The sequence below is a fragment of the Macaca mulatta genome, chromosome 16 (genome assembly GCF_049350105.2).
Source record: "Macaca mulatta isolate MMU2019108-1 chromosome 16, T2T-MMU8v2.0, whole genome shotgun sequence".
Classification (NCBI taxonomy): domain Eukaryota; kingdom Metazoa; phylum Chordata; class Mammalia; order Primates; family Cercopithecidae; genus Macaca; species Macaca mulatta.
The window spans coordinates 46810956-46836766 of NC_133421.1; the positions used below are offsets into that span (position 1 = coordinate 46810956).

Here is a 25811-nt window from a genome sequence, read left to right on the forward strand (position 1 = left end):
GTATAGTAGACTCTCCATGACTATTTGCTGAGTGAATGAATGAATCAATAACCACTCACAAATGCTGAAAAACATGTGTCTGTCACTTAAGATGAAACCGAAAGGAATCTCTGTTCATGTCATAAAATTAATCTATTCAGCTTGTGGGAATAATTGAGAACAGCCATTTTAGAGAAATCTGCTAACTGTAAAAGGGCATCATGATCACATATTCAACATTTACAACTGTGCATTCACACAACACTTTGATGGTACTAGAAATAAATATTGTGCATGTTTAATGAAAGGGCATCATAAAACAAAAGATTTGATAGCAACATCAACAACTGAGATCTACAATACTCTCTAGCTCGAATTGTGTGTTTTAAGCAAAAGAGAATTTAAACCAGGCAAAGTTATGTGTCTTGAATCTGATTTATACCAGAGGTATTCGTAACTAGCAATGAAGTTTCTCATAGGAGCAACTGGGTATGCTTCTTCAGCATTTCATGGAAGCTAACTCCAGACATGCAGAGAGTAAGTTTTACTTTAGATCAGGGGTCCCCAATCCCTGGGCCATGGGTCAGTTAGGAACCAGGCTGCACAGCAGGTGAGCAGCTTTACCGCCTGAGCTCTGCCTCCTGTCAGATGAGCGGCAGCATTAGATTCTCACAGGAGCACAATCCCTATTGTGAACTGCTCATGTGAAGGATCTAGGTTGTGTGCTCCTTATGAGAATCTAACCAATGCCTGATGATCTGAGGTGGAACAGTTTCATCCCAAAACCATTCCAGCCCCCAGCCATTCATGGAAAAACTGTCTTCCATGAAACTGCTCCCTGATGCCAAAAAGGTTGAGGACTGCTGCTTTAGATCACGTCTTAGTTCCTCCAGAGTGAATCTCAAGTCCCTCTTTCTTTTCTTTTACTTTTTCTTTTAGAGATGGGGTCTTCCTCTGTTGCCCAGACTGGCCTTGAACTCCTAGGCTCAAGTTATCCTCTCACCTCAGCCTCCCAAGTAGCTAGGCCTAGAGGTTCATGCTACCATACCTGGCTTCTCTCCTTTTCACTGCTGAGATACCACTGTGTCTACAGTTAGTTAACACCACAGTTAAATACATGCCTACACATATATACACGCACCTGCACTCTTATACCCTCTGCATACTCTTCTCTGAAACCAACAGGGGTCTAAGACCCATAATTTCTAAGTCTGAATGTATACTTTTTGATATGTTGCAAAGAGAGGAATAACCAGTACGCCTGAAACTTGTTCGGAATTCCTTTGAAATCCTTTTAGATGAACGACTTCTCATAAAAAAATGAACAGTTAGAAAGAGACCATTAACAAAGCACAACAGGTCTGGGTGCAGTGGCTCATGCCTATAATCCTAGCACTTTGGGAGGCTAAGGTGGGCGGATCACCTGAGGCCAGGAGTTTGAGACCAGCCTGGCCAACATGGCGAAACCGTGCCTCTACTAAAAACAAAAAAATTAGCCGGACATGATGGCACGTGCCTGTAGTCCCAGCTACTTGGGAGGCTGAGGCATGATAATTGCTTGAACTCAGGAGGCGGATGCTGCAGTAAGCCAAGATCACATCATTGTACTCTAGCCTGGGTGACAGAGCAAGACTGTCTCAAAAATAATAATAATAAAATAAAAAATAAAAATCAAATATAAAAGCCTAACAGGCCGAGTGCAGTGGCTCACACCTGTAATTCCAGCACTCTGGGAGGCCAAGGTGGTAGGATGCCTTGAGCCTAGGAGTTCGGGACCAGCCCAGGCAACACTGTGAGACCCCATTTCAAAAAAAGGTTTTTTTTTTTTTGAGACAGAGTCTCACCCTGTCGCCCAGGCTGGAGTGCAGTGGTGCAATCTTGGCTCACTGCAACCTCCGCCTCCCGGGTTCAAGCAATTCTCCTGCATCAGCCTCCCAAGTAGCTGGGACTACAGGTGTGCGCCACCACCCCCAGCTAAGTTTTGTATTTGTAGTAGAGACGGGGTTTCACCATGTTGGCCAGGTTGGTCTTGAACTCCTGACCTCAGGTGATCCACCAGCCTCGGCCTCCCAAAGTGCTAGGATTACAGGCGTGAGCCACCGCACCCGGACTAAAAAAAGAAAAAGGTTTAAAATTAGCCAAGTGTGGTGGTGTGCACCCGTAGTCCTAACTACTTGGGAGGCTAAGGCGGGAGGACTGTTTGAGCCCAGGAGTTGGAGACTGCAGTGAGCCATGATAATGCCACTGCACTCCAGCCTGGGTGACAGAGTTAAGTGTGAGACTCTGTCTCTTATTTAACAAAAAAAAAAAAAAAAAAAAAAGGAACACGGTGGTTCATGCCTGTAATCCCAGCACTTTGGGAGGCAGAGGGGGATGGATCACTTAAGGTGGGGAGTTCGAGACCAGCCTGGCCAACATGGCAAAACCCCGTCTCTATTAAAAATGCAAAAATTAGCCAGGCGTGGTGGCGCACACCTATAGTCCCAGCCACTTGGGAGGCTGAGGCAGGAGAATCACATGAACCCAGGAGGCAGAGCTTGCAATGCGCTGAGATCACGCCACTGCACTCCAGCCTGGGTGACAGAACAAGACTCCATTTCAAAAAACAAAAGAAAAAGCAAAGAATGATTCACAAATATTAAAAAAAAAAAAGTGTAACAATAATGTCTTCATGCCTTTATCTTCTTCTTTTACTTCAAAAAGCTTAAAACAGTGTACCCATATTATTCATTGTCCATCATAATGTCAATATAGGATAACGACAGAGGATATAAAAATAACACAGGAATTATTAGCCTCATTTGAGAGATGGAAAAATTGAGGTCTAAGGAGGGTAAGAGTCTTCTCCAAGGTCAAAAGATAAGCCACAAGTGGAGCATTCTCTCATGGACTATATGTGGTCAATCACTCAAAGCTGAGGCCAGGCACAGTGGCTCATGCCTGCAGTCCTAACACTTTGGGAGCCGAGGAGGGAGGATCACTTAAGTCCAGGAGTTTGAGACCAGCCTGGCCAACATAGCGAAACCCCGTATCTACAAAAAACACAAAAAATTAGCCAGTGCACTGCTGTAGTCCCACATGCTCAGGAGGCTGAGGTGGGAGAATCGATTGAGCCTAGGAAGTTGAGGCTGCAGTGAGCCATGATTATGCCGCTGCTCTCCAGCCTGGGCAATAGAGTGAGACCTTATCTCTCTCTCTCACACACACACGCACACAAAACAATAATCCAAAGCTGAAAGGAGGCCAGGATGGTTTATTATACTTACTTTTTTCGTCTTTGTCTCTCCTTTAACCTGGAATGATAGATATCTACCACAGCCATCTTCAGAGCTACAAATAAATTCATACATATACTGTATATACACATCACATATATATATATAAAAAATATAAATAAATAAAACCAAGACAAAAGTAAACCTTTTACCCAAACTTTGAACTTCATATTGCTAATTACTCCACACTCACTAGTCTAGAAAACATAAAAATATTCCAGCATAATGAATTTCTCTATCAGTAAATAAGGTTATTTTCCCCCTATTTATATATCTTATGGCATTACTCAGATTATGATTTCTGCTTTCTGCAGTCATAAAAATAAGTAAGATCAGGTCCTCTGCCAGGACGTGAACGGAGCTGGAGGCCATTATCCTTAGTAAACTAACACAGGAACAGAAAACCAAATACCACATGTTCTTACTTTTAAGCGGGAACTAAATGATGAGAACACACGGACACGTAGAGGGGAATAACACACACTGGGGCCTATCAGAGGGTGGAGGGTGGGAGGAGGGAGAGGATCAGGAAAAACAACTAATGGGTACTAGGCTTAATACCTGGATGATGCAATAATCTGTATAACAAACCCTATGACACAAGTTCACCTACGTAATATACCTGCATATGTACCCCTGAATTTAAAATAAAAGTTAAAAAAAATTCTGCTTTCTATTAAATACCTTTTTTGGACATTGTTATGTATCTATTACTATACATAGTGAATATCTGATCTTTAGTAATACATGGGCTAGAAATTGCATCAATTAGAGTACTCATAAGAATGAATATTGGGCTGCGCGTGGCAGTTCACACCTGTAATCCCAGCACTTTGGGAGGCTGAGATGGGCAGATCACCTGAGGTCAGGATTTTAAGACCAGCCTGGCCAACATGGTAAAACACCGTATCTACAAAAATACAAAAATTAGCTGGGCATGATGGCAGGTACCTGAAATCCCAGCTACTCGTCAGGCTGAGGTGGGAGAATCAATCCTCAAAGCCAGGAGATGAGGTTGCAGTAAGCCAAGATCATGCCACTGTACTCCAGCCTGGGGCAACACAGCGAGACTCCATCTCAAAAAGAGAGAATGTTGGTCAGGCGCAGTGGCTCACACCTATAATCCATCCACCGAGGTGGGTGGATCACTTGAGGTCAGGAGTTCGAGATCAGCCCGGCCAATACGGTGAAAGCCTGTCTTTACTAAAGATACAAATATTGGCTAGACACAGTGGCAAGTGCCTGTAGTCCCGGCTACTCGGAAGGCTGAGGCAGGAGAATCACTTGAACCTGGGAAGCAGAGGTTGCAGTGAGCTGAGATGGCGCCACATTCCAGCCTGGGTGTTGCAGCGAGGCTCCATCTCAAAAAAAAAAAAAAAAAAAGAAAGAATATCGATCGTGGTCTTAACTGCACAGGCGTAAGAGAATGTCAAAGCAAGACTTATGTGAATAAAGGTACAGTTGTAGACATGTGGGAGTTTTCAATTGGGAAGCAGCAACTGTTTAGAGTGTAGAGTTTCGCATTCTGTAGTGAAAAGTTCCATCAAGTACCGTAAGCAGTATAAAAGCCCTGCTTGGTTTCCCGGGACCCAGTCCTTTCCTGGCTTTAGTCTTATGTTAAAGACACAGGGAATAAGGAGGAAAGAGGCTGTAAATAGTAAAAGTTTTAATGAGTACAATAGTTCTGGTTCTTTCTTTCCCTAGCCACTCTTTCCATCTTCAGAGCTCCGAAGGTTCTGTTCTAATTTCTTAATTTCTTTTTACCCCTCACCTTAGTCCTATAAACTCCTCTACTTCTATGGGTCCAAGTACCATCAAAATGTATAATTTCAAACTCAATATCCATTTTAAGCTCCAGTTCCTACTGGTATCATTACTCACATGGCCTTCAGTTGCAAACTTATATTCTACCCCTTTCCTATCCTATAAAACTCCTATATCGGATAACTGCATCACAGTAAAGATAGCTGTCCAAGACAGAAGTCAATCTGGATTCTTCCTCCTTCCCCTCCATAGTCAATGAGTCTTAGCCACACTGCACTTAACACTTACATCTGTCAGATTCATCCCTTCATCCCTAACCCTATTCCCTAGCTCAGGCATCTTGTCTCTCCTGTCATCTTTATGCTATCTTGTAGGAGAGGCATCATTACTTACTGACTCCATTCTTGCGTTACTCTAACTCATCCCTTCCAAATGGTACTTGAGAAATATTTTAAAGCACAATGTAGTGGTGTAATTCCCTAGCTTATAATTCTTCAGTGGCTTCCCATCCACATACAGTTCAAACTCTTGCGTGTTACACAAGACTATTTACTGTCTTGATTATGCCTACCTTTCCACTCATTTTTTTTTTTTTGAGACGGAGTCTCACTCTGTTGCCCAGGCTGGAGTGCAGGGGTGCTCGGCTCACTGCAACCTCTGCCTCCCAGGTTCAAGGGGTTCTCCTGCCTCAGCCTCCCGAGTAGCTGGGATTACAGGTGTGCACCAACACGCCTGGCTAATTTTTGTATTTTTAGTAGAGACAAGGTTTCGCCATGTTGGCCAGGCTGGTCTTGAACTCTTGACCTCAAGTAATTTACCCGCTTCAGCCTCCCGAAGTGCTGGAATTACAAGGGTGAGCTACTGCACCTGGCCCCATTCTTGTTTCCTATCACTTCCAAGTAGGAAAAACACTGAAATTGTCTAAATGTTTTTTAGACAATTTCTCTGTGTTAATGCTATATTCTAAATCTGCCTTAATTGAAAATGAAATGTATATTTTAAAAAACATCATAAGCGGCTGGGCACAGTGGCTCATGCCTATAATCCCAGCACTTTGGGAGGCTGAGGCAGGTGGGTCATGAGGTCAGGAGATCGAGACCATCCTGGCTAACAAGATGAAACCCCATCTCTACTACAAATACAAAAAATTAGCCAGGCATGGTGGCGGGCACCTGTAGTCCAGCTACTCAGGAGGCTGAGGCAGGAGAATGGCCTGAACCCAGTAGACGGAGCTTGCAGTGGGCCGAGATCACGCCACTGCACTCCAGCCTGGGCGACAGAGTGAGACTCCGTCTCAAAAAAAAAACCAAAAAACAAACCAAAAAAACCCTTCAGAAGCAAAAAACTCCCACAGGTTTTTTGTTTTTTTGTTTTTTTTTTAAATAACCAGAAGACCTCTAGGGTAGAAATAAATGCCAGAGCCGGGCGCGGTGGCTCAAGCCTGTAATCCCAGCACTTTGGGAGGCCGAGATGGGTGGATCACGAGGTCAGGAGATCGAGACCATCCTGGTGAACACAGTGAAACCCCGTCTCTACTAAAACTACAAAAAACTAGCCAGGCGAGGTGGCGGGCGCCTGTAGTCCCAGCTACTCGGGAGGCTGAGGCAGGAGAATGGCGTGAACCCGGGAGGCGGAGCTTGCAGTGAGCTGAGATCCGGCCACTGCACTCCAGCCTGGGTGACAGAGCGAGACTCCGTCTCAAAAAAAAAAAAAAAAAAAAAAAAGAAAGAAAGAAATGCCAGATAGTAACAACGCTAGACGAAAATATGAGTAATGCAAAACTTAGCCCTATGCTACATTAAACCTTTCTTCTCATGGACTCTGAAAGCACCTTGAGATTTAATGATTGCAACAGAATCTGAAATTTTCTTAATAACTTATCAATTGCCGGGCGCGGTGGCTCAAGCCTGTAATCCCAGCACTTTGGGAGGCCGAGACGGGCGGATCACGAGGTCAGGAGATCGAGACCATCCTGGCTGACACGGTGAAACCCTGTCTCTACTAAAAAATACAAAAAACTAGCCCGGCGAGGTGGCGGGCGCCTGTAGTCCCAGCTACTCGGGAGGCTGAGGCAGGAGAATGGCATGAACCCAGGAGGCGGAGCTTGCAGTGAGCTGAGATCCGGCCACTGTACTCCACCCTGGGTGGCAGAGCGAGACTCTGTCTCAAAAAAAAAAAAAAAAAAAACTTATCAATTAAGCTTTGTGTATGTTGAGAGTTTGGTGTTTTTTGTTTTAATTACTGAATGTATTTGTGGAAGAGGCTCTATAGCACAATATAACCTGCCATGTGTCCTCTGAAAAACTAAAATATGTTACACAAATGTTAGGTAATATAATTTATATTTTTTTATAGTCCAATCTTTAAGCATCTGATCTGTCAACTTGGTGTTTTGAACCAACTCGGGGAGCTGACACTTTCACAGGCTTCACAATCTTTTGTGTAACTGCTGCCTTAGCAGCAGCCATTGCGGTCTTGCTAGCTTAGCCTTTTTTGCTTCCTTAGCAGCCCTGCTAGCTTGTTTTCATTGAGCCTTTTTAACTTCATGTTTCTCATTCCTCTTGGCCACTATATTAGCAAGAGATGCACCAGTAATGGCCCTCTGGAATTTGCTCAGCAGGTTCTTTTCTTTTGAATTTCTTCCAAGTGTCCCTTTTTTATGCTTTCTTCTGTAGAGGACCAGTTTATCTGCTGAGGATTCCTTAGAAACGAATGCCCTTGGCCAGGTACAGTGGTTCACACCCGTAATCCCAGCACTTTGGGAGGCCAAGGCAGGTGGATCATGAGGTCAGAAGTTCAAGACCAGCCTGGCCAAGATGGTGAAACCTCATCTCTACTAAAAATACAAAAATTAGCCGGGCGTGGTGGCGGGCGCCTATAATCCCAGCTACTCAGGAGGCTCAGGAGGCTGAGGCAGAGAATTGCTTGAACCCTTACATTTCGCACCAAGGAACTGGAAAACCTTCCCGTCAGTCCTGGCATAGCGCCTCTTGTGTCTGGGGTAGATCTTGTACCTGCTGAAACTGCATAGCTCAACTTTCAGGGCAGAAGCTCCAGGGGCTCAATGCTAGGTAATATAATTTCTAACATACCAGCCTTTGTAACAAATAATTTGGCTACGTATTAGAATCAGTTCTTTCAGCTGGGCGCGGTGGCTCACGCCTGTAATCCCAGCACTTTGGGAGGCCGAGGCAGGTGGATCACCTGAGGTCAGGAGTTCAAGACCAGCCTGGCCAACATGGCGAAACCCTGTCTCTACTAAAAAATACAAAAAATTAGCTGGGTGTGGTAGTGGGTGCCTGTAATCCCAGCTACTCAAGAGGCTGAGGCAGGAGAATCGCTTGAACCCAGGAGACGGAGGCTGCAGTGAGCCAAGATCACACCACTACACTCCAGCCTGGGCAACAAGAGTAAAACTCTGTCTCAAAAAAAAAGAATCAGTTCTTTCAAGGTAGTAAGCTTCAATCCAAAATAGAGCCTAGAGCCTCTGGAATGCTGATTAACTCTGAAGAGTAATACAATTTCATTCCTCATCCAAAGAATGTGAGATCCAACTGTATGTTCAAATAAAATCTTATTTGGAACAGATAAGTCAGATCTGCTCTAGCTGAACCCCTTCTGCCTGTATTAGCTCCAGCTGCCTTTCTCAGAAGTAGTCCCTGAAGGTGCCTCCATGGAACAACTGGAAGCCACACTTCTGCTGGAAGTAGATGTTAGGGTAGAAAAAAAGTGGGACCAATCAAATAAAAGAACAGAACACAATGGCTCATTAGAATCAACAATTTCTTTTATTACATGAAAGCAAACAAAAATTGAGCAATGTACAATCCTGAGATGCACTGTTAATGACCCTGATAAGGTAACAGAAATAAATTCTGATACCACATACTGACTCATTACCGTGCATCTCACTGCTACCTGCCCTTAAGATACTCTTTTTTTTTTCTCTCTCTCTCTCTACATGTTCTCATCTGAAGGATATTCTTAGACTGGAAAGTTCAATACCAAAATCTTACATGCTGGGTTATGAGCAGATGTCCTATATATATGTATGTAACTTCAATCACTGGGAGATGTCCAGGAGTTCTTTATCCAGGCCATTCTCCCTTGGGTCTGACATAAAAATAACCTAAGTCCTATCTGGATAATCTGAAGAGGTGAGGAAATGCAGTATTTTTAAAAGTTTAAGGATAAAAAAGAAAAATTAACTACCATGGATTCGTTTTGTTCATTTCTAACAAGTTCAAATATTTAAACAACACTGGTTTATTTTTCCTTATCCTGCCCACAAACTAAAAATAATTCAATACTGTCAGGTCCAAGATTTAAGGCAATAGTTTTCAAATTCTTTTTTTTAGGTAGCAGAACTCTTTCTACAAATGAAATATTTCTTGATTTATATGGTTGTTACATATAAAAGTCCAGCTATCATAGAATGCCTATACCTGTCATTGTTTTATAACACAGTTGCTGTGGAATGATGGGCTTTAGAATGCTATGCTGGTAGAGATGTACTTTACAAGCCTATGGGTAGAAGTGGTGGGTAGAAACAAGGATAGGAAGTGCCTCTGACATACAGTATAACCAAATACAAGTTTTATAGTGGACTTTATCTCTCTTTTTTTTTTTTTTTTTTTTTGAGACGGAGTCTCGCTCTGCCGCCCAGGCTGGAGTGCAGTGGCATGATCTCAGCTCACTGCAAGCTCCGCCCCCCGGGTTCCCGCCATTCTCCTGCCTCAGCCTCCCCAGTAGCTGGGACTACAGGCGCCCGCCACCTCGCCCGGCTAGTTTTTTTTTTTTTGTATTTTTTAGTAGAGACGGGGTTTCACCATGTTAGCCAGGATGGTCTCGATCTCCCGACCTCGTGATCCGCCCATCTTGGCCTCCCAAAGTGCTGGGATTACAGGCTTGAGCCACCGTGCCCGGCCCAATAGTGGACTTTATCTCTTAAGAGAAAGGAAGGATTAGGAAGTCAACAGTTCAAGGCAGAAAGGGAAACAAATACAATAATGATAGCTAAAACACACTGAGTACTTACCATATTTCAGGACCTTTTTTTTTTTTGAGATGGAGTCTTGCTCTGTCTCCCAGGCTGGAGTGCAGTGGCATGATCTCAGCTCACTGCAACCTCCACCTCCCAGATTCAAGGCATTCTCCTGCCTCAATCTCCCAAGTAACTGGGATTACAAGTGCATGCCACCATACCCAGATAATTTTTGTATTTTTAGTAGAGACGGGGTTTCGCCATGTTGGCCAGGCTGGTCTGCAACTCCTGACCTCAAGTGATCCAACGCCTTGGCCTCCCAAAGTGCTGGGAATACAGGTGTGAGCCACCATACCTGGCCATATTTCAGGATCTTTATAAGCCTTATCTCATTTATCTACCCAGTAAGATGAATTTAATAGGAAAGAAAACGTCTTAGAGAGCCCATAAAATTACCGCTAACTGGCCAGGCGCGGTGGTTCAAGCCTGTAATCCCAGCACTTTGGGAGGCCGAGATGGGCAGATCACGAGGTCAGGAGATCGAGACCATCCTGGCTAACACAGTGAAACCCCGTCTCTACTAAAAAATACCAAAAACTAGCCGGGCGTGGTGGTGGACGCCTGTAGTCCCAGCTACTCGGGAGGCTGAGGCAGGAGAATGGCGTGAACCCGGGAGGCGGAACTTGCAGTGAGCTGAGATCCGGCCACTGCACTCCAGCCTGGGCGACAGAGCGAGACTCCGTCTCAAAAAAAAAAAAAAAACAAAATTACCGCTAATTTTAACAAAATATTTTTGTGATTTATTTTTTATTTCTGAGACAGTTTCGCTCTTGTCGCCCAGGCTGAAGTGCAACAGTGCAGTCTTAGGTCACTGCAACCTCTGTCTCCCAGGTTCAAGCAATTCTCCTGTCCCCACCTCCCAAGTAGCTGGGATTACAGGTGCCCGCCACCACACTTGGCTAATTTTTCTATTTTTAGTAGAGATGGGGTTTCACCGTGTTGGCCAGGCTGATTTCAAACTCCTGACCTCAGGTGATTTACCTGTTTCGGCCTCCCTAAGTGCTGGGATTATAGGCGTGAGCCACCGCACCAGCCTCATTTCTGTGATTTTTGTAAGACACAACATGCCATGTTGTTTCCTGAGATTTGTGTGGGAGTGATTTAATTTTTAAAAAAGGCCGGGCATGGTGGCTCACACCCGTAATCCCAGCACTTTGAGAAACTGAGGTGGGCAGATGGCTTCAGCTTAGGAGTTCGAGACCAGCCTGGGCAACATAGTGAAACCCTGTCTCTACAAAAATGTACCAAAAAATTAGTCAGACATGGTGGTATGTGCCTGTAGTCCCAGCTACTCGGGAGGTTGAGATAGGAGGATCGCTCCAGCCTGGGAAGCAGAGGCCGCAGTGAGCTAAGATTGCACCACTGCACTCCAACCTGAGCTACAGAGGGTGTCTCAAAACAAACAAACAAACTAAAACAAAAAACCCCTGTAATCCCAGCACTTTGGGAAGCTGAGGTGGGAGGATTGCTTGAGGCCAGGAATTTTAAGACCAGCTTGGGCAACACATTGAGATTCTGTCTCTACAAAAATTTTTTTTATAAATTAGCCAGGTGTGGTAGCGTGTGCCTGTTGTCCTAGCTACTTGCGAGGCTAAGGACGGAAGATCATTTGAGCCCAGGAATTCAAGGCTACAGTGAGCTAAAGATTGTACCACTGCATTCCAGCCTGGGCAACAGAATGAGACTCTGTTTCTTTAAAAAAAAAAAAAAAGCCTCTAAATAAATACTGCTGATAATTGGTACTACAGTTTGATCATTTCAGTAGTTTAAACTTGTACAACTGGCTCTGGAGAACAAAAGGAAGAAAAGAAACACATAGGAGCAAATAGGAGGAGAACTGGAATTCTCCCAGAGAAAAATTCATTTTGATGCTATCTCTGAGCATACTCAGATAGCAGCAACTGAATACAAGATCTTAACTGTACGAATAACCTAGGGAGGACCACAGCACAGCAGGCAGAACAGAAATGAGAAGGCAGAATCTACAAGAATGAGAATCACTTGTTCACAGTCTACTTAAAGCGGCTGGAAGCTGCAGTATAAGCTGGCAAACAGAGAACCAGAGATCATTACAAACAAACAAACACACCAAAATCACCTGTAATTTGTCCATTGCTACAAAGCCCCTGAAAGCTCAGCTTTGGGGGAAGCATAGTCTCCCTGTGATTACACTGGAGACTGATAAAATTTCCAAACGGCTAGCCTTAAAATATTTCAAGAAGTGGGCAGAAGTCAGAGGCAGCTCCTTCCCACTGCAATGTATTTCTAACATTGTTCAAAATAGCTAACAACATGTTTCTGTTTTCTTGACAGAAGGCACTTACTGCTTGCTTGGCAAGAAAACTAACTCAGAGGCCTTAACTGCAGGGGGGCCAATCAAAATCCCTACTGCAACCAAGTAAGTAGAAACCTGTGACACAGGTATTCCCCAGAAGCAACACTTTTTAAGTCATTTCCCCCAAGCTTTTGGCCAAGATGCACACAAATAATTTTGTGAAGGGAAGATCATGTGATCTAATGGCTAAAGTCAGCAACTAGGAAGCATTAGGCCAAGCTTATCCAACCTGCGGCTCGTGAGTCACATGCAGCCCAGGACGGCTTTGAATGCAGCCCAATACAAATTCGTAAACTTTCTTAAGACATTATGAGTTTGTTTGTTTTTTTCTTCTTAGCTCATCAGCTATCGTTAATGTATTTTATGTGTGGCCCAGGACAATTCTTCTTCTTTCAATGTGGGCCAGGGAAGCCAAAAGATTAGATACCCCTGGATTAGGCAAATTATTTAACTTGTCTGCTTCCCTGAATGTAAAACAGGAAAATATATATTCCTCAGGAATGTTTTGAAGCTATAGAAGGTAACAAATGTGAAATCTCACAAAAATGAAACAGCAACAAACATTCAAAGTTGAGCCTGGGCAATATAGGGAGACCCTGTCTCTACAAAAAAATTTTAAAAATTAGCCAGGTGTGATGGTACACACCTGTAGTCCCAGCTACTCAGGTGGCTGAGGTGAGAGGACAGTTTGAGCCCAGGAGGTTGAGGCTGCAGTGAGTCATGATTGTGCCACTGCACTCTAGCCTGGGCAACAGGGCATGACCCTGTCTCAAAAAAAAAAAAAAAAAAAAATCAAGATTGTAAAGACAGTTAAGTATTGTACAGTATAAAGAACACAGACGGCCGGGCGCAGTGGCTCATGCCTGTAATCCCAGCACTTTGGGAGGCTAAGGCGGGTGGATCACAAGGTCAGGAGATTGAGACCATCCTGGCTAACACGGTGAAACCCCGTCTCTACTAAAAATACAAAAAATTAGCCGGGTGCGGAGGCGGGCGCCTGTGGTCCCAGCTACTCAGGAGGCTGAGGCAGGAGAACGGCGTCGGCCCGGGAGGCAGAGCTTGCAGTGAGCCGAGATCGCGCCACTGCACTCCAGCCTGGGCGACAGAGCGAGACTCCGTCTCAAAAAACAAAAAAACAAAAAAACAAAACAAAACAAAACAAAAAAAAAAGAACACAGACTTGGGGATGACTCTACCTCTTGCTGGCTATATGATCTCAGGCAAGTTATCTAATCTAACCTTTCTATGCTTCAATGTCCTCATCCATAAAATGAGGATAATAATAATAATAATAATAATATGCAACTCATAAGGTTTTGAGGATTAAATGACTTAATATATATGAAGGGTTTAGAATGGTAACTAATAGTAAATGCTATATGTATTAGCAATTATTATTGATAGTATTCATGTCTAAAATATCCTATGTATAAAACCGTGAAATCAGGCCTGGCATGGTGGCTTACACCTGTAATCCCAGCACTTTGAGAGGTTGAGGTGGGTGGATCACGAGGTCAGGAGATCGAGACCATCCTGGCTAACACGGTGAAACCACGTCTCTACTAAAATTACAAAAAATTAGCCAGGCGTGGTGGTGGGCGCCTGTAGTCCCAGCTACTCGGGAGGCTGAGGCGGGAGAATGGCGTGAACCCAGAAGGCGGAGCTTGGAGGAGCTTGCAGTGAGCCGAGATTGCGCCACTGAACTTCCAGCCTGGGTGACAGAGCAGGACTCCGTCTCAAAAAAAAAAAAAAGTGAAATCACTATAAAGTGAAAGGAACTGCCAGTAGGTGAATACACAGAGATAAGGCTGGACCTTTGCTCTACTAATTGTTAAAGGATCTAAAGGCTAATAATATGCGCCAAATAAATACAATTTGAAAACTACAGTGGGAAGTGAACGGGTCCACAGATGCACGCCTAGGATTGACAACTTGCTGAAATTACCTTTCCAAACAGAGGGAGAAGAAATTGTGAACTGTACTAAGGTGCAACCCTGAGAAGTATTGGAAACTCAGACCCAACACATAGGAGGAGCTCATCATACCTCTTGGTTGCCTGGGTTATGGGGCAACAATGACTTAGAAGACACTACAACCAGGACTTTAGGATGCTGAGACACTCAGGGAAAGAGTACTCCAAAAATTTAGGAAGAATTTTTACAAATGAAAGGAGATGAAGAAAGAGATGGCAGCAAGAAGGAACTACACTAAGCATGTACACTGAGATCTCATAACATACATGAGACAAGAGAGTTCTAAGATATGAGTCTTCTCTATCTCTCTTTCTGAACCAAACATTTCCACTTATTTCAATAAAATATGAGTAAGTACCAATTAGGGATCATGGAACTTCCTTATTTTTCCTTGGATACTGCTTCACTCGCAGTATCCATTTGAAATACATTCTGAAAGCCTTCTGGTATGGTTGCAAGGCAATTATCCCTCCATTGTGTGCAATGAACCATACAAACCAAATTTATTAAACAAATTCCATGATTCAAGGCAAAATCTTTGTGTGGGTGAGGAAAAGGTCTTGGTGGCATCAGCCAATATTCTGCATAGGTTCTAAATACAAAACCCAGACAGTCTGCAACCTTCTAGTAGTTCTAAATGAGGAACCATAAAAATAATGTTGTTAATGCTCAGTAATATTAAGAGTATAATGGTATAATGGAATGGTAATAACACAAATCTGAATTATGTACCATGTTTCATTAGAGACATTTACACTCTGACTAATCAGTGTCACCTCTTCTTTAATGGCAAGAGACATTTACACTCTGACTAATCAGTGTCACCTCTTCTTTAATGGCAGAGGACACAAAGAAACAGGGGGCAAGATTCCAAGGACTTACTCACGATTATACCATGACTCAGAAGCAAGCCAGAGGCTGAATCAGTGTCCTGATTTCCACAAAATCTGTGCCCCTCTCTCTGTTCCAGGTGTGCTTATAAAGTCTTTTCATTCCTTCCTGACTTTCCATGGGCTCCTAGTGCACTTCACTGAGTGTTCTGGGAGTGACAGCTCAGGGACAATATGCCCCTGGACATGGTCATGCTGCCACAGGAGCTACTATAAGAACTCAGAGCTGTAAACAAAATACCTCTCTGTGGCATGAGCAAGTCATTCCTTTGATTTGCAGTGCTGACAAGCTTCTTTAAAATGTTACCATCTTTTTTATTTTTTAGAGGTGGGGGCCTCACTTTGTTGTCTAGGCTGATCTTGAAATCCTGGGCTCAAGAAATCCTCCCGCTTTGGCCTCCGAAAGTGTTAGGATTACAGGTGTGAGCCACCATACCCAAATCTAAAGTGTTATCATCTTTTTAAAAACATTCATTTAGGGCCGGACGCGGTGGCTCACCCCTGTAATCCCAGCCCTTTGGGAGGCAGAGATGGGCAGATCAGTTGAGGCCAAGAGTTTGAGACCAGCCTTGCAAACATGGCAAAACCCCATCTCTACTAAAAATATAAAAATTAGCCAGGCATGGTAGCACTAATTCCAGCTTCGCCAGAGGCTGAGGCACGAGAATCATTTGAGCCTGGGAGGCAGAAGTTGCAGTGAGCCGAGATCACACTACTGCGCTCCAGCCTGGGTGACAGAGTAAGACTCTGTCACAAAAAAAAAAACAAATAAAAGCACTCATATAAACGTCTTATAGTTTACTATGGGGCAGAGGGAAAGAATTATTATTTATGTTGTATTAAAGCTACTATGTATAAAGATTAATAAGTTTCAGTTATAGCTCAAATGAAAATCAATAATTTACAGGGCTATAGAAACTTCAGGGAGAATACACTAAAGTACATTATGGGTTTGAAAAGCTAACTGAACTATAAATTGCTGACAATCGCTTGTTGCTTTTTATCTCCACTTAATTACAAAAAGGACCTCAAGTGAACCAGAGGAAACTGCAAGCCCTGCTCCCACGAAGAATGAAGAATGAAATTAAATACCGACCATTACTACAGTTTTCTTAGTAATGTTGGGAAGTACGAATGAAGACCTTAGATTAGGCTCTAGAGAAGTGATTCAGCAAGTCGAGCCATTATTAACATTATAGATGTTGACTTTAAAATTCTGTAAGAAATTAATATATAAGTAAAAATAAAAAGCAGGAAGGAGGAGGAAAAACAATAATAATATTTATAAAATTTGTTTTAAGGGTTTTTTTTTTTAGAGACAGGGTCTCACTGTGTTGCCCAGGCTGGTATTGAACTCCCGGCCTCAAGTGATCATCCAGCCTCAGCCTCCCAAAGTGCTAGGATTATAGGTGTGAGCTACCACGCCCAGCCAAAAATTTGGTATTTCTGAGCAGAATCCAAAAGAATTATATTTATGAAGCTGCCCCTTTTGCACAGAGTAGTCTGGCATTCTGTAAGAAAGGTATAAGCCAGAAAACAATACCATTTTAATTAAAGCTGGTGTGTATGAGGAGAAATACTGAATGGCAGTCTGCATACTACCTTCAAAGAGAACACCACAAGAGGTGAGAAAAGACAACATGAGTCACTGGGATTGATGAGACTCACATGGAAGACTGAACAAATACAATGGATTGAGTTAATGCTAAAGTAGTTTGCTTTCAAGCTTTCCTCTTTTAGTTCAATCTGCGTCAGTCTGACTTTCCTTAAAGTTGTGTGGGAGAAAAGGAGGAATAAAATTTTGCCAAAAAAAAAACTAAAAAAAAAAACCCCACTGCTCAAGAAATGTGTAGAGAAAAATTTCTTAAGGTAAAATTGTTATGAGGACTATTTCTTTATCTTAGATCTGGTATAACAAATATCCAGGCAGCTCTTCTATGGAGAGAAAAGAATCAAGTTCCCCTTTTAGGGACCGTGTACCAGTTCACGCAACGTGAAAACTTGATTTATAATTTAACAAGTATTTTACTTGTCTTTCCTGCCTGGGATGTAAATTTAACAGAAATAATGAAGATGTTGTTTGGGAAATACAGATTCCAATAGATAATTACTGATCTCTGAACTAAAATTAAAGAAAAAAAAAGGACTGGGTATTATTATGTAGTATTAGTATATATTAGTATGTAGTTCACTGAAAATGGAAAGAAGGAAAAAAGGGACTCAAAAGTCTAACTATCTACTCTTAACAGCCCTTTGGCATTCACCACTTAAGTTTTAGGAAAAGAGTTAACATAAACCCTTAGAGGGCTAATCAAAGATTAAAATTCAGCAGTGTTGGGGCAGGCATCGTGGCTCATGCCTATAATCCCAGCACTTTGGGAAGCTGAGGCGGGCAGATCACTTGAGGTCAGGAGTTGCAGACCAGCCTGGCCAACATGGCGAAACAAACCCCATCTCTAATAAAAAAAAAAAAAATATTAGCTGGGCATGGTGGCAGACACCTGTAATCCCAGCTATTTGGGAGGCTGAAGCAGGAGAATCACTTGAACCTGGGAGGCGGAGGTTGCAGTGAGCCGAGATTGCGCCACCGCACTCCAGCCTGGGCAACAGAGTAAGACTCTGTCTCAAAAACAAACACAAAAAAAGAATTCAGCAGTGTTGAAAATTCAACAGTCCTGAGAAACAAGAAATTCCCCATTTGGGCCTAAAAACTCTTGAGGAATTTCCATTGTTTTTCCTTGCTAGGGGAAATTTCGGGTAACAAAATATAGTGAACATTTAGTGTTAGCAGTTGTTACTGAAGTCCCAAGAATTCAAATTGATTCCCTTCCTTCTAAGAATGCAAGTGAGGGCCATTTAAACAATTACCTTAGTGTAGACTTATCTCAGATAAAAGTAAAAATCACACAGTCCAACAGATATTTCCAACTACTATCATATAATCAATATTTTTACCCTCATTACAAATCTTATTCACTGTGGTCAAAATCCAACAACAGAGTAAGTTCAGCAACTTAACCAGTAGATTTCTGAATTCCACAAGGGCAGGGGACATGTTCTATTCATCTTTCAATTCCCAGCACCCAAGACAGTGTTATTACACAGTTGGCGCTTGATAAACATTTGACAAAATAAACTGTTACCATGTAAAATGTCCGAGTCATCTTCAACAAAATCAATGTCTCTCAAGTCCCATTCTGCGTAATTGTCAAATTCCTGTTTGGGGGAACAAAAAAATCCCCACCCCAAACCCATTGGCTTTGATTAATGTCTTTACAGCAGCCATGCTTTAGAGGTAAACAGAAAAAACACAAGCAAACAGTTGTTAAAAAAGTCTAAATAGGGCAAAAGGCCACAATACTGGCACAGGTAATAGGAAGTCATGGGAAAAATCTAAGAGGCTTACAAGCAGTAGTGACAACAAAAAATTGGAATAGTTATGAGTTTAGGAATGAAGCTAAACATACTGCTCTAAAAACTAAAATTAGTCTGAGCTGGGCACAGTGGCATGCACCTGTAATCCCAGCTACTCAGGAGATTTAGGTGGAAACATCTCTTGAGACCAGGAGTTTCAAGACTGCCTGGGAAACAGAGCAAGATCCTGTCTCTTCAATAAATAAATAAATAAAGTCAATTCTTTTTTTTTTTTTTTTTTTTTTTGGAAACAGGGTCTCACTCTGTCACTCAGGCTGGAGTCAGTGGTGTGATCTTGGCTCACTGCAGCCTCGAACTCACAGGCTCAAGATATCCTCTTGCCTCAGCCTCTCAAGCAGTTGGGTCTACAGGGACATGCCACCACACAAAAGGTAATTTTTGGTTTTGGGTTTTTTTTTTTTGGGTAGAAAAACAGGGTTTTGCCATGTTGCCCAGGCTAGTCTCAAACTCCTGAGCTCAAGCAATCTGCCTGACTCAGCCTCCCAGAGTGCTGGGATTTACAGGTGTAAGCTACCGCAGTTGGCCAAACTATATTTCAAGTTGTGAATTAGATGATAAGTCAAGAGATTTTGTGGTTACATTCACATGTCTTTTAATTCCATAGCTGAGCAAAGAACATACAGTTTTTATACACATTCATCATTCTTTATATAATTGTGGATATTGTACAGGAATCAGTAAACTATTATTCAGCCTACTGTCTGTTTTTATACATAAAGTTTTACTGGAACACAGGCGTATTCATTTCTTCTTATATTATCCAATGCTGCTTTAGCACAATAATGACAAAGTATAGTTACAACAGAAACTTTATAGCATACAAAACCTAAAATATTTACTATCTGGCCTTTAATAGAATAAGTTTGCCAATCCCCGATATAGTACAATCTTGAAAGCCCCTAGATGTACAATAAGAACCAGACTACAGGCCAGGTACGGTGGCTCACGCCTGTAATCCCAGCACTTTGGGAGGCTGAGGCTGGCAGATTGCCTGAGATCAGGAGTTTTGAGACCAGCCTGGCCAACATGGTGAAACCCTATCTCTACTAAAAATACAAAAATTAGCCAGGCGTGGTGGCAGGCACCTGTAGTCTCAGCTACTTGGGAGGCCGAGACAGAAGAATCGCTTGAACCCAGGAGGTAGAGGTTGCAATGGGCCGAGACCATGCCACTGCACTCCAGCCTGGGCAACTAAAGCAAAAACTGTCTCAAAAAAAAAAAAAAAAAAAAAAGGACCAGACTACAGGAATTTCATACCTAAGGAAGTAGAAGCCAGCAGATGCAACTTAAGAAATGGGTTTTCTGGGGCTTTTCTTGGAGACAGGGTCTCACTCTGTTGCCTAGGGTGCAGTTTAGTGGAATGACCACCACTCACTGCAGCCTTAACCTCCCAGGCTTAAGTGATCCTCCTGTATCAGCCTCCCAAGTAGTTAGGACTACAGGCATGTACCACCACACCCAGCTAATTTTTTATTTTTTGTAGAGACAAGGTCTCACTACGTTGCCCAGGCTAGTCTCGAACACCTGGACTCAAGCGATCCTCCATTCTCAGTTCCCAAAGTGCTGGGATTACAGGTGTAAGCCACTGTGCCCGGCCAGAAATAGGCTGTTTGTTTAAAGAATTTTTCCTGTTCCATATGTGAAAATGTTTACAAGTGAGAAAAGGCACTCAAATGTAAGAAAATGTGGCTGCCTAAAGGTCCTACAAATTACAGTGCTTTGAAAAATCTCCTTTTAGTGGTATGGAATCTATGGGTGAGATAGAAGGCTCATGAGAAATACAAACAAATTTTTCCTACTTTGTACTAAAAACACAGTTATCCTACCTCAATGAAATCTGCTCGAGCTGGCATGTACCCGGCCATGTCCCGAGAAAGCAAGGAGTCAAAGGTAGGTCGGGGAGGGTCATCTGTAGCTGGAAGAATTTAGAAGTTTTCTGAGTTAACTAATACAATATTGGCATGAAAAAATGACATAATAATAGTCCAAGAATAAAAAAATTTTAAATGGTTTTTATAGAAGGAAATGTGAAAAAGATAAAGTATTATGAAAACACATTTTTTTTAAAAGAAAAACCAAGACTCAGGCAATCCTTTAAGTAAATATGGGGAAATTTCTTCTGATTTCTGCTTTTCTAAAATGAAAGGAAACCATGGCTTTTTTCTTTTAATATTACTGAACCTAAATATTTACCATTGGCTTTGGCTCCCTCAACCCTTAGGACGAACCTCAATTTACAAAACTCATCCAACTGAAAGGCAAAAAAAACAAAAAACAAAAAAAAAACACCAAAGGCAGGAAAAAAACAAACACCGGAATTGGAAGTTAGCTGGAATTAAGTCCTAGCTCTAACACACAGTAGTCCCATGACCCTGCACAAACTAACCTTTCTGCATCGGTCTCCTCCAATGTAGACCAAAAGCACTTGCTCTGCCTATCTCACTGGATTGCCGTTTGGAAACAAATGGTGTAATGAATTTGAGAACCAAGTGCTAACATCAAAGTGCTATCCAAATAGGAGGTATCAACCAGGCACGGTGGCTCACACCTGTAATCCCAGCACTTTGGGAGGCCGAGGCGGGCAGATCATCTAAGGTCAGGAGTTTGAGACCAGCCTGGCCAATATAGCGAAACCTCATCTCTACTAAAAATACAAAAAATTAGCCAGGTGTGGTGGCATGCACCTGTGGTACCAGCTGCTTGGGAGGCTGAGACACGAGAATCGCTTGAACCCTGGAGGTGGAGGTTGCAGTGAGCGGAGGTTGTGCCACTGCACTCCAGCCTGGGAGACAGAGCAAGACTCTGTCTCAAAAAAAAAAAGGAGATATTACCAGCCTCTAAGTTAGTCAGCTATAAAACTGTTTCTAAAGAGTACGAGAAAAGAGAAAAGGGAAGGGAAAACATTCATATCTTATTACTTGTGCCCTGGGAGTCATTCAGGAAAGATGGTCATTTGTAATTCATCATGTTTTTGGTTATATTTTATTAAGAGACCCACTGGTCCCACAGGCACGAGATTAAAAAGTTCGCCGTCACTGACACAACCAAGTGAACAAAAATAACAAACCACTTCTTGGACTTGACACTGGGACAATTCATAATAATGAGTCAAATACTGTATTCTCTAAGCAACTTGTATGTATAATCATAAGCTCTCCAAAGGGATTGAAAAAAAACTTATAACAGCATAGAAAAGATTTTCCCTTTTTGACATCTTATTTTACAAAGGAAACCACTGAAGTTAACTGATATGTTCAAAGGACTGGAGGTAGGTGGAACTACACATTGGCTTCAAGCACCTTGATGTCCCGTATAGAACTCTGACCCTTAGAGTATGTTCCTTCTTTGCTACATTTTAATCCTGACTCTTTTTTTTTTTTAAGAGACGAAGTCTCACTCTGTCACCCAGGTTGGGGTGCAGTGATATGATCCTGGCTCACTGTAACCTCCGCCTACCTGGTTCAAGTGATTCTCCTACCTCAGCCTCCCCATTAGCTGGGATTATAGGTGTCTGCCACCACATACGGCTAATCTTTACACTTTTAGTTGAGACAGGGTTTCCCCATGTTGGCCAGGCTGGTCTTGAACTCCTGGCCTCAAGTGATCTACCCAACTCAGCCTCCAAAAGTGCTGGGATTACAGGCATGAGCCACCACGCTGGGTCGATCCTCACTCTTAATAGCTGCCATATAACTCCTCCTATCTTCCGTGATATCATTAGCTGTCGAATTAATCAAATCACTGTTTATCTGCTACTGGAACAGGGCCCAAGGATGAGCTAAGTGTCTTTTACCAAGATAGGGAAGCACTTACAGTGAAATGGAATGGCTGTGTCAGCAGTTTTTGCTTCCTCTGCTTGTTTCAGGTTAAGCAGGGTAGATGCAAACAGAGGGTTATTGATGAAATGCTTCATATAGTGCTTCTCACACTCCTCTTTGGTCTTGGTGCACATCTGATTGGCTACATCCTGCCTAGAGGATTGTGGGAAAAAGACAGAAGAAACTGGTACTTTCATTTCCACATAACAGTAAACACATCATTTGCTCTTTTGATATTTTAAGTCACTAAGCTATTTAATTTAAATAAATTTAAGTCACTAAGCTATTTAAGCTATTTAATTAGCTGAGTATGGTGGTGCACAACTGTTGTTCCAACTACTTGGGAGTCTGAGAAGGGAAGATCCCTTGAGCCCAAGAGTTCAGGGTTACAGTGACTGTGATCACACCACTGCATTTCAGCCTGGGTGATAAAGTGAGACTGTCTTAATAAAAAAGAATCCCTGACTTGAGCCAAGGTAATGGAGAGGTAGAGGTAGAAGTCCTCTCCTCAAGGTCTCTTTTCCACAGCACTTCACTTGTCCTCCCCTAAGACATCACTGTGCTGTTTTGTGTACTTCAATCACTTGTACAGATATTTTGAGTCCCTTGCTAAACTATAAGCTTCCTGAAGGCAGGATGCATCTCATAATTCTTAGCTCTGGTCCACTCACTGCCAAACTTAGTGCCTTACCCACAGCAGACAGAGAAGCTACGTCTTTTTTATGTTCTTTGTTAAGAGGGAAGGAGGACAAACAGAGAGGATTAGCCTATTTTAGACAGCATGGTAAGCAAAAAATGAAAAACTAGGCCAAAGATGACTAGCAAGCTCCTCACAAGTGATTACTTTTCTACCTCCTTTGGTATTCCTCATTGTACACCGTATTTTATGATGCTTAATAAATACTGAATGAATGAATACAAGCAAAATGTGAACTAAATTCAGGTCTGCTTCTTCAGGTCCCTGGACATAAGGGAAGCAGCAGAATTTATTCTGATGAACACCAAGAAAGGTTATATACACTAGCAAGTCAGGACAGGGAGGACCTAATTAAGAGTCCCTCACTAATAAGCTACGTAATCACAAGAAATCATTTCAACCCCCTAGGCTTCAGATAATTTGTGAACAAAATATATTCAATAATGTCTCTGCTATCTAGTTCATAAAATAAAATCATCCATATGAAAGTGTTCCCAAAAGATAAAAACAAAAGTGGTAGTATTAAGTGGTGCTGCCCACTAAGGCAACAGCAATGAGTGCTATTCAATTCAGCCGGTGTTGGACTAAGGCAGGTGTTTGAAAGCTAAAAACAGTGAATGCTATCAGGAAGTCTGTGAAACTTGAATCTTAGGTATGACCATCTAGCTAAAGTCTGATTCACTTAAATGACTAGGACATCTATAACCAACAAAAATTCATAAAATCAGAAGGGAGTAATAACTAACAAAACTAAACTTCCCTACTATTCAGAAAGGAATAATCAATCTTCCCATTGTTGATACATATCCAAAGTGGCCTTTTAAAGCTGCTCAGTCATGGACCACTAAACATCCCATACCCTTGTGACACATTTCGGCACTGGAAAAATAACGTACAGAGGGGACTAACTTGTCTCTAAATCATGGGTTGATAGGAAAGCAACATATACTTTCTCTTCCTGAGGCTCCTTCCTTTACTCTTCAACAACAGCTTCTTCTCTGAGCCCACTAGGGCAGGATAACTCTTAACATCAAGCACTTACCAATTTCCAAAGCCACAGTCCATCACAGCTTCTAAAAGGGCCATTTCTTCTTGAGCAGTCCAGCTGGGATCCAGGACAGGAAAATCTGAGGTCTAAGGAGAAAAAAGTTTTGCTTAAGAACAGAGATACAAATGGAATCTAGGTGCCAGGCCTGGTGGCTTATGTCTATAATCCCAGTACTCTGGAAGGCTGAGGCAGGCGGATCACTTGAGGTCAGGAGTTCGAGACCAGCCTGGCCAACATGGTGAAACCCTGTCTCTACTAAAAATACAAAACTTAGCTGGGCATAGTGGCATGCGCCTGTAGTCCCAGCTACTCAGGAGGCTGAGGCAGGAGAATCACTTGAACCGGGGAAGCGGAGGTTGCAGTGAGCTGAGATCGTGCCACTGCACTTCAGTCTGGGCGTTGCAACAAGACTCCGCATCAAAAATAAAAAAGAAATGGAATCTTGGAACTTCAACTGTAGTAGTAGTTTATAGTTGAATGATGAGAGATACCTAGGGTACATTCTTATTAGTTGTCCACCTCTCCCACCCATTTCCACCATTAGCTAGAAGGGCCTCCATATCACCTATAAATGCCAAGCAATTCATGCAGATATACATATATTTTCAAACTTAACACAGAGGTACAGATAAATATTTTTGTACACTCCCATTTAGCTAAGAAAGAGGAAAAGACAAATATGTATGTATTCTTTTAAATGGAAGAATAAAACACACTTAAAAAAAAAAAGGTTACTATGGGGAGGAAGAAAGAGAACAGGGTAGAGAGAAGAGGGATAGAAGCTAGACTTCTCTGAATATTCCTTGCTTGTAGATTTGACTTTGAAACATAAATAGTATAATATTAAACTTTAGGCTGGCCTTAGTGGCTCACGCCATTCCAACACTTTGGGAGGCCGAGGCAGGTGGATCTCTTGAGGTCAGGAGTTCAAGACAAGGCTGGCCAACATGGTGAAACCCCGTCTTTACTAAAAATACAAAAAATTAGCCGGGCGTGGTGGCGGGTGCCTGTAGTCCCAGCTGCTTGGGAGGCTGAGGCAGGAGAATGGCATGAACCTGGGAGGCGGAGCTTGTAGTGAGCCAAGATGGCGCCACTGCACTCCAGCCTGGGGGACAGAGAGAGACTCCGTCTCAAAAACAACCAACCAACCAACCAACCAACCAAAACAAACTCTTGCAGTCTCGTATTTAAATTGAAAGTTTTATTATGAACTCATGTGTTGTATCTTAAAAGAAAAATAATTTCCTAACATTGTTCACTGAAAAGGTCTAGAAAAAAATGACCAACCCAGTAGCAATGAGTAGTTGGGATTACAGGCATGCGCCACCACACCCAGCTAATGTTGTATTTTTAGTAGAGATGGAGTTTCTCCATCTTGGTCAGGCTGATCTCGAACTCCCAACCTCATATGATCCACCCGCCTGGGCCTCCCAAAGTGCTGGGATTACAGGCATGAGCCACCGCGTCTGACAGCAAAGAAGCTCTTAAAGACTATAAAGGTCATGTAAAAAAATTCAGAAGTCAACTTCCAGAGACTCCTGTTAGCTAAAAAT

General features: G+C 42.6%; 1 protein-coding gene, 1 long non-coding RNA gene and 1 pseudogene across 16 annotated transcripts in view; 1 reads left to right on the top strand and 2 right to left on the bottom strand.

Moving 5' to 3' along the window:
- The window catches only part of TADA2A (transcriptional adaptor 2A), a 73380-nt gene that overhangs the window by 18845 nt on the left and 28724 nt on the right, over positions 1 to 25811 (bottom strand). For 12 of the 15 annotated variants that reach the window (XR_013406316.1, XR_013406317.1, XR_013406320.1 and 9 more), the window contains 5 exons: positions 24253 to 24344; positions 22509 to 22666; positions 20522 to 20610; positions 18404 to 18476; positions 3246 to 3309 (listed from right to left, as the gene is read on the bottom strand). Coding sequence is in view for 4 of the 15 variants with exons in the window: in XM_002800440.4 (XP_002800486.2) it covers positions 3246 to 3309; positions 18404 to 18476; positions 20522 to 20610; positions 22509 to 22666; positions 24253 to 24344 (476 nt within the window). In the remaining 11 variants the exon portion in view is untranslated. The remainder of the gene's footprint in view (positions 1 to 3245; positions 3310 to 18403; positions 18477 to 20521; positions 20611 to 22508; positions 22667 to 24252; positions 24345 to 25811) is intronic. The other 3 variants (XR_013406318.1, XR_013406319.1, XM_077970833.1) reach the window with 1 other exon arrangement.
- On the bottom strand, positions 7236 to 8925 carry LOC144335207 (large ribosomal subunit protein eL24 pseudogene; annotated as a pseudogene).
- On the top strand, positions 12376 to 18255 carry LOC144335484 (uncharacterized). The gene is made up of 3 exons (XR_013406366.1): positions 12376 to 12460; positions 15213 to 15340; positions 16285 to 18255. It is a non-coding gene; the product is annotated as an uncharacterized LOC144335484 (long non-coding RNA).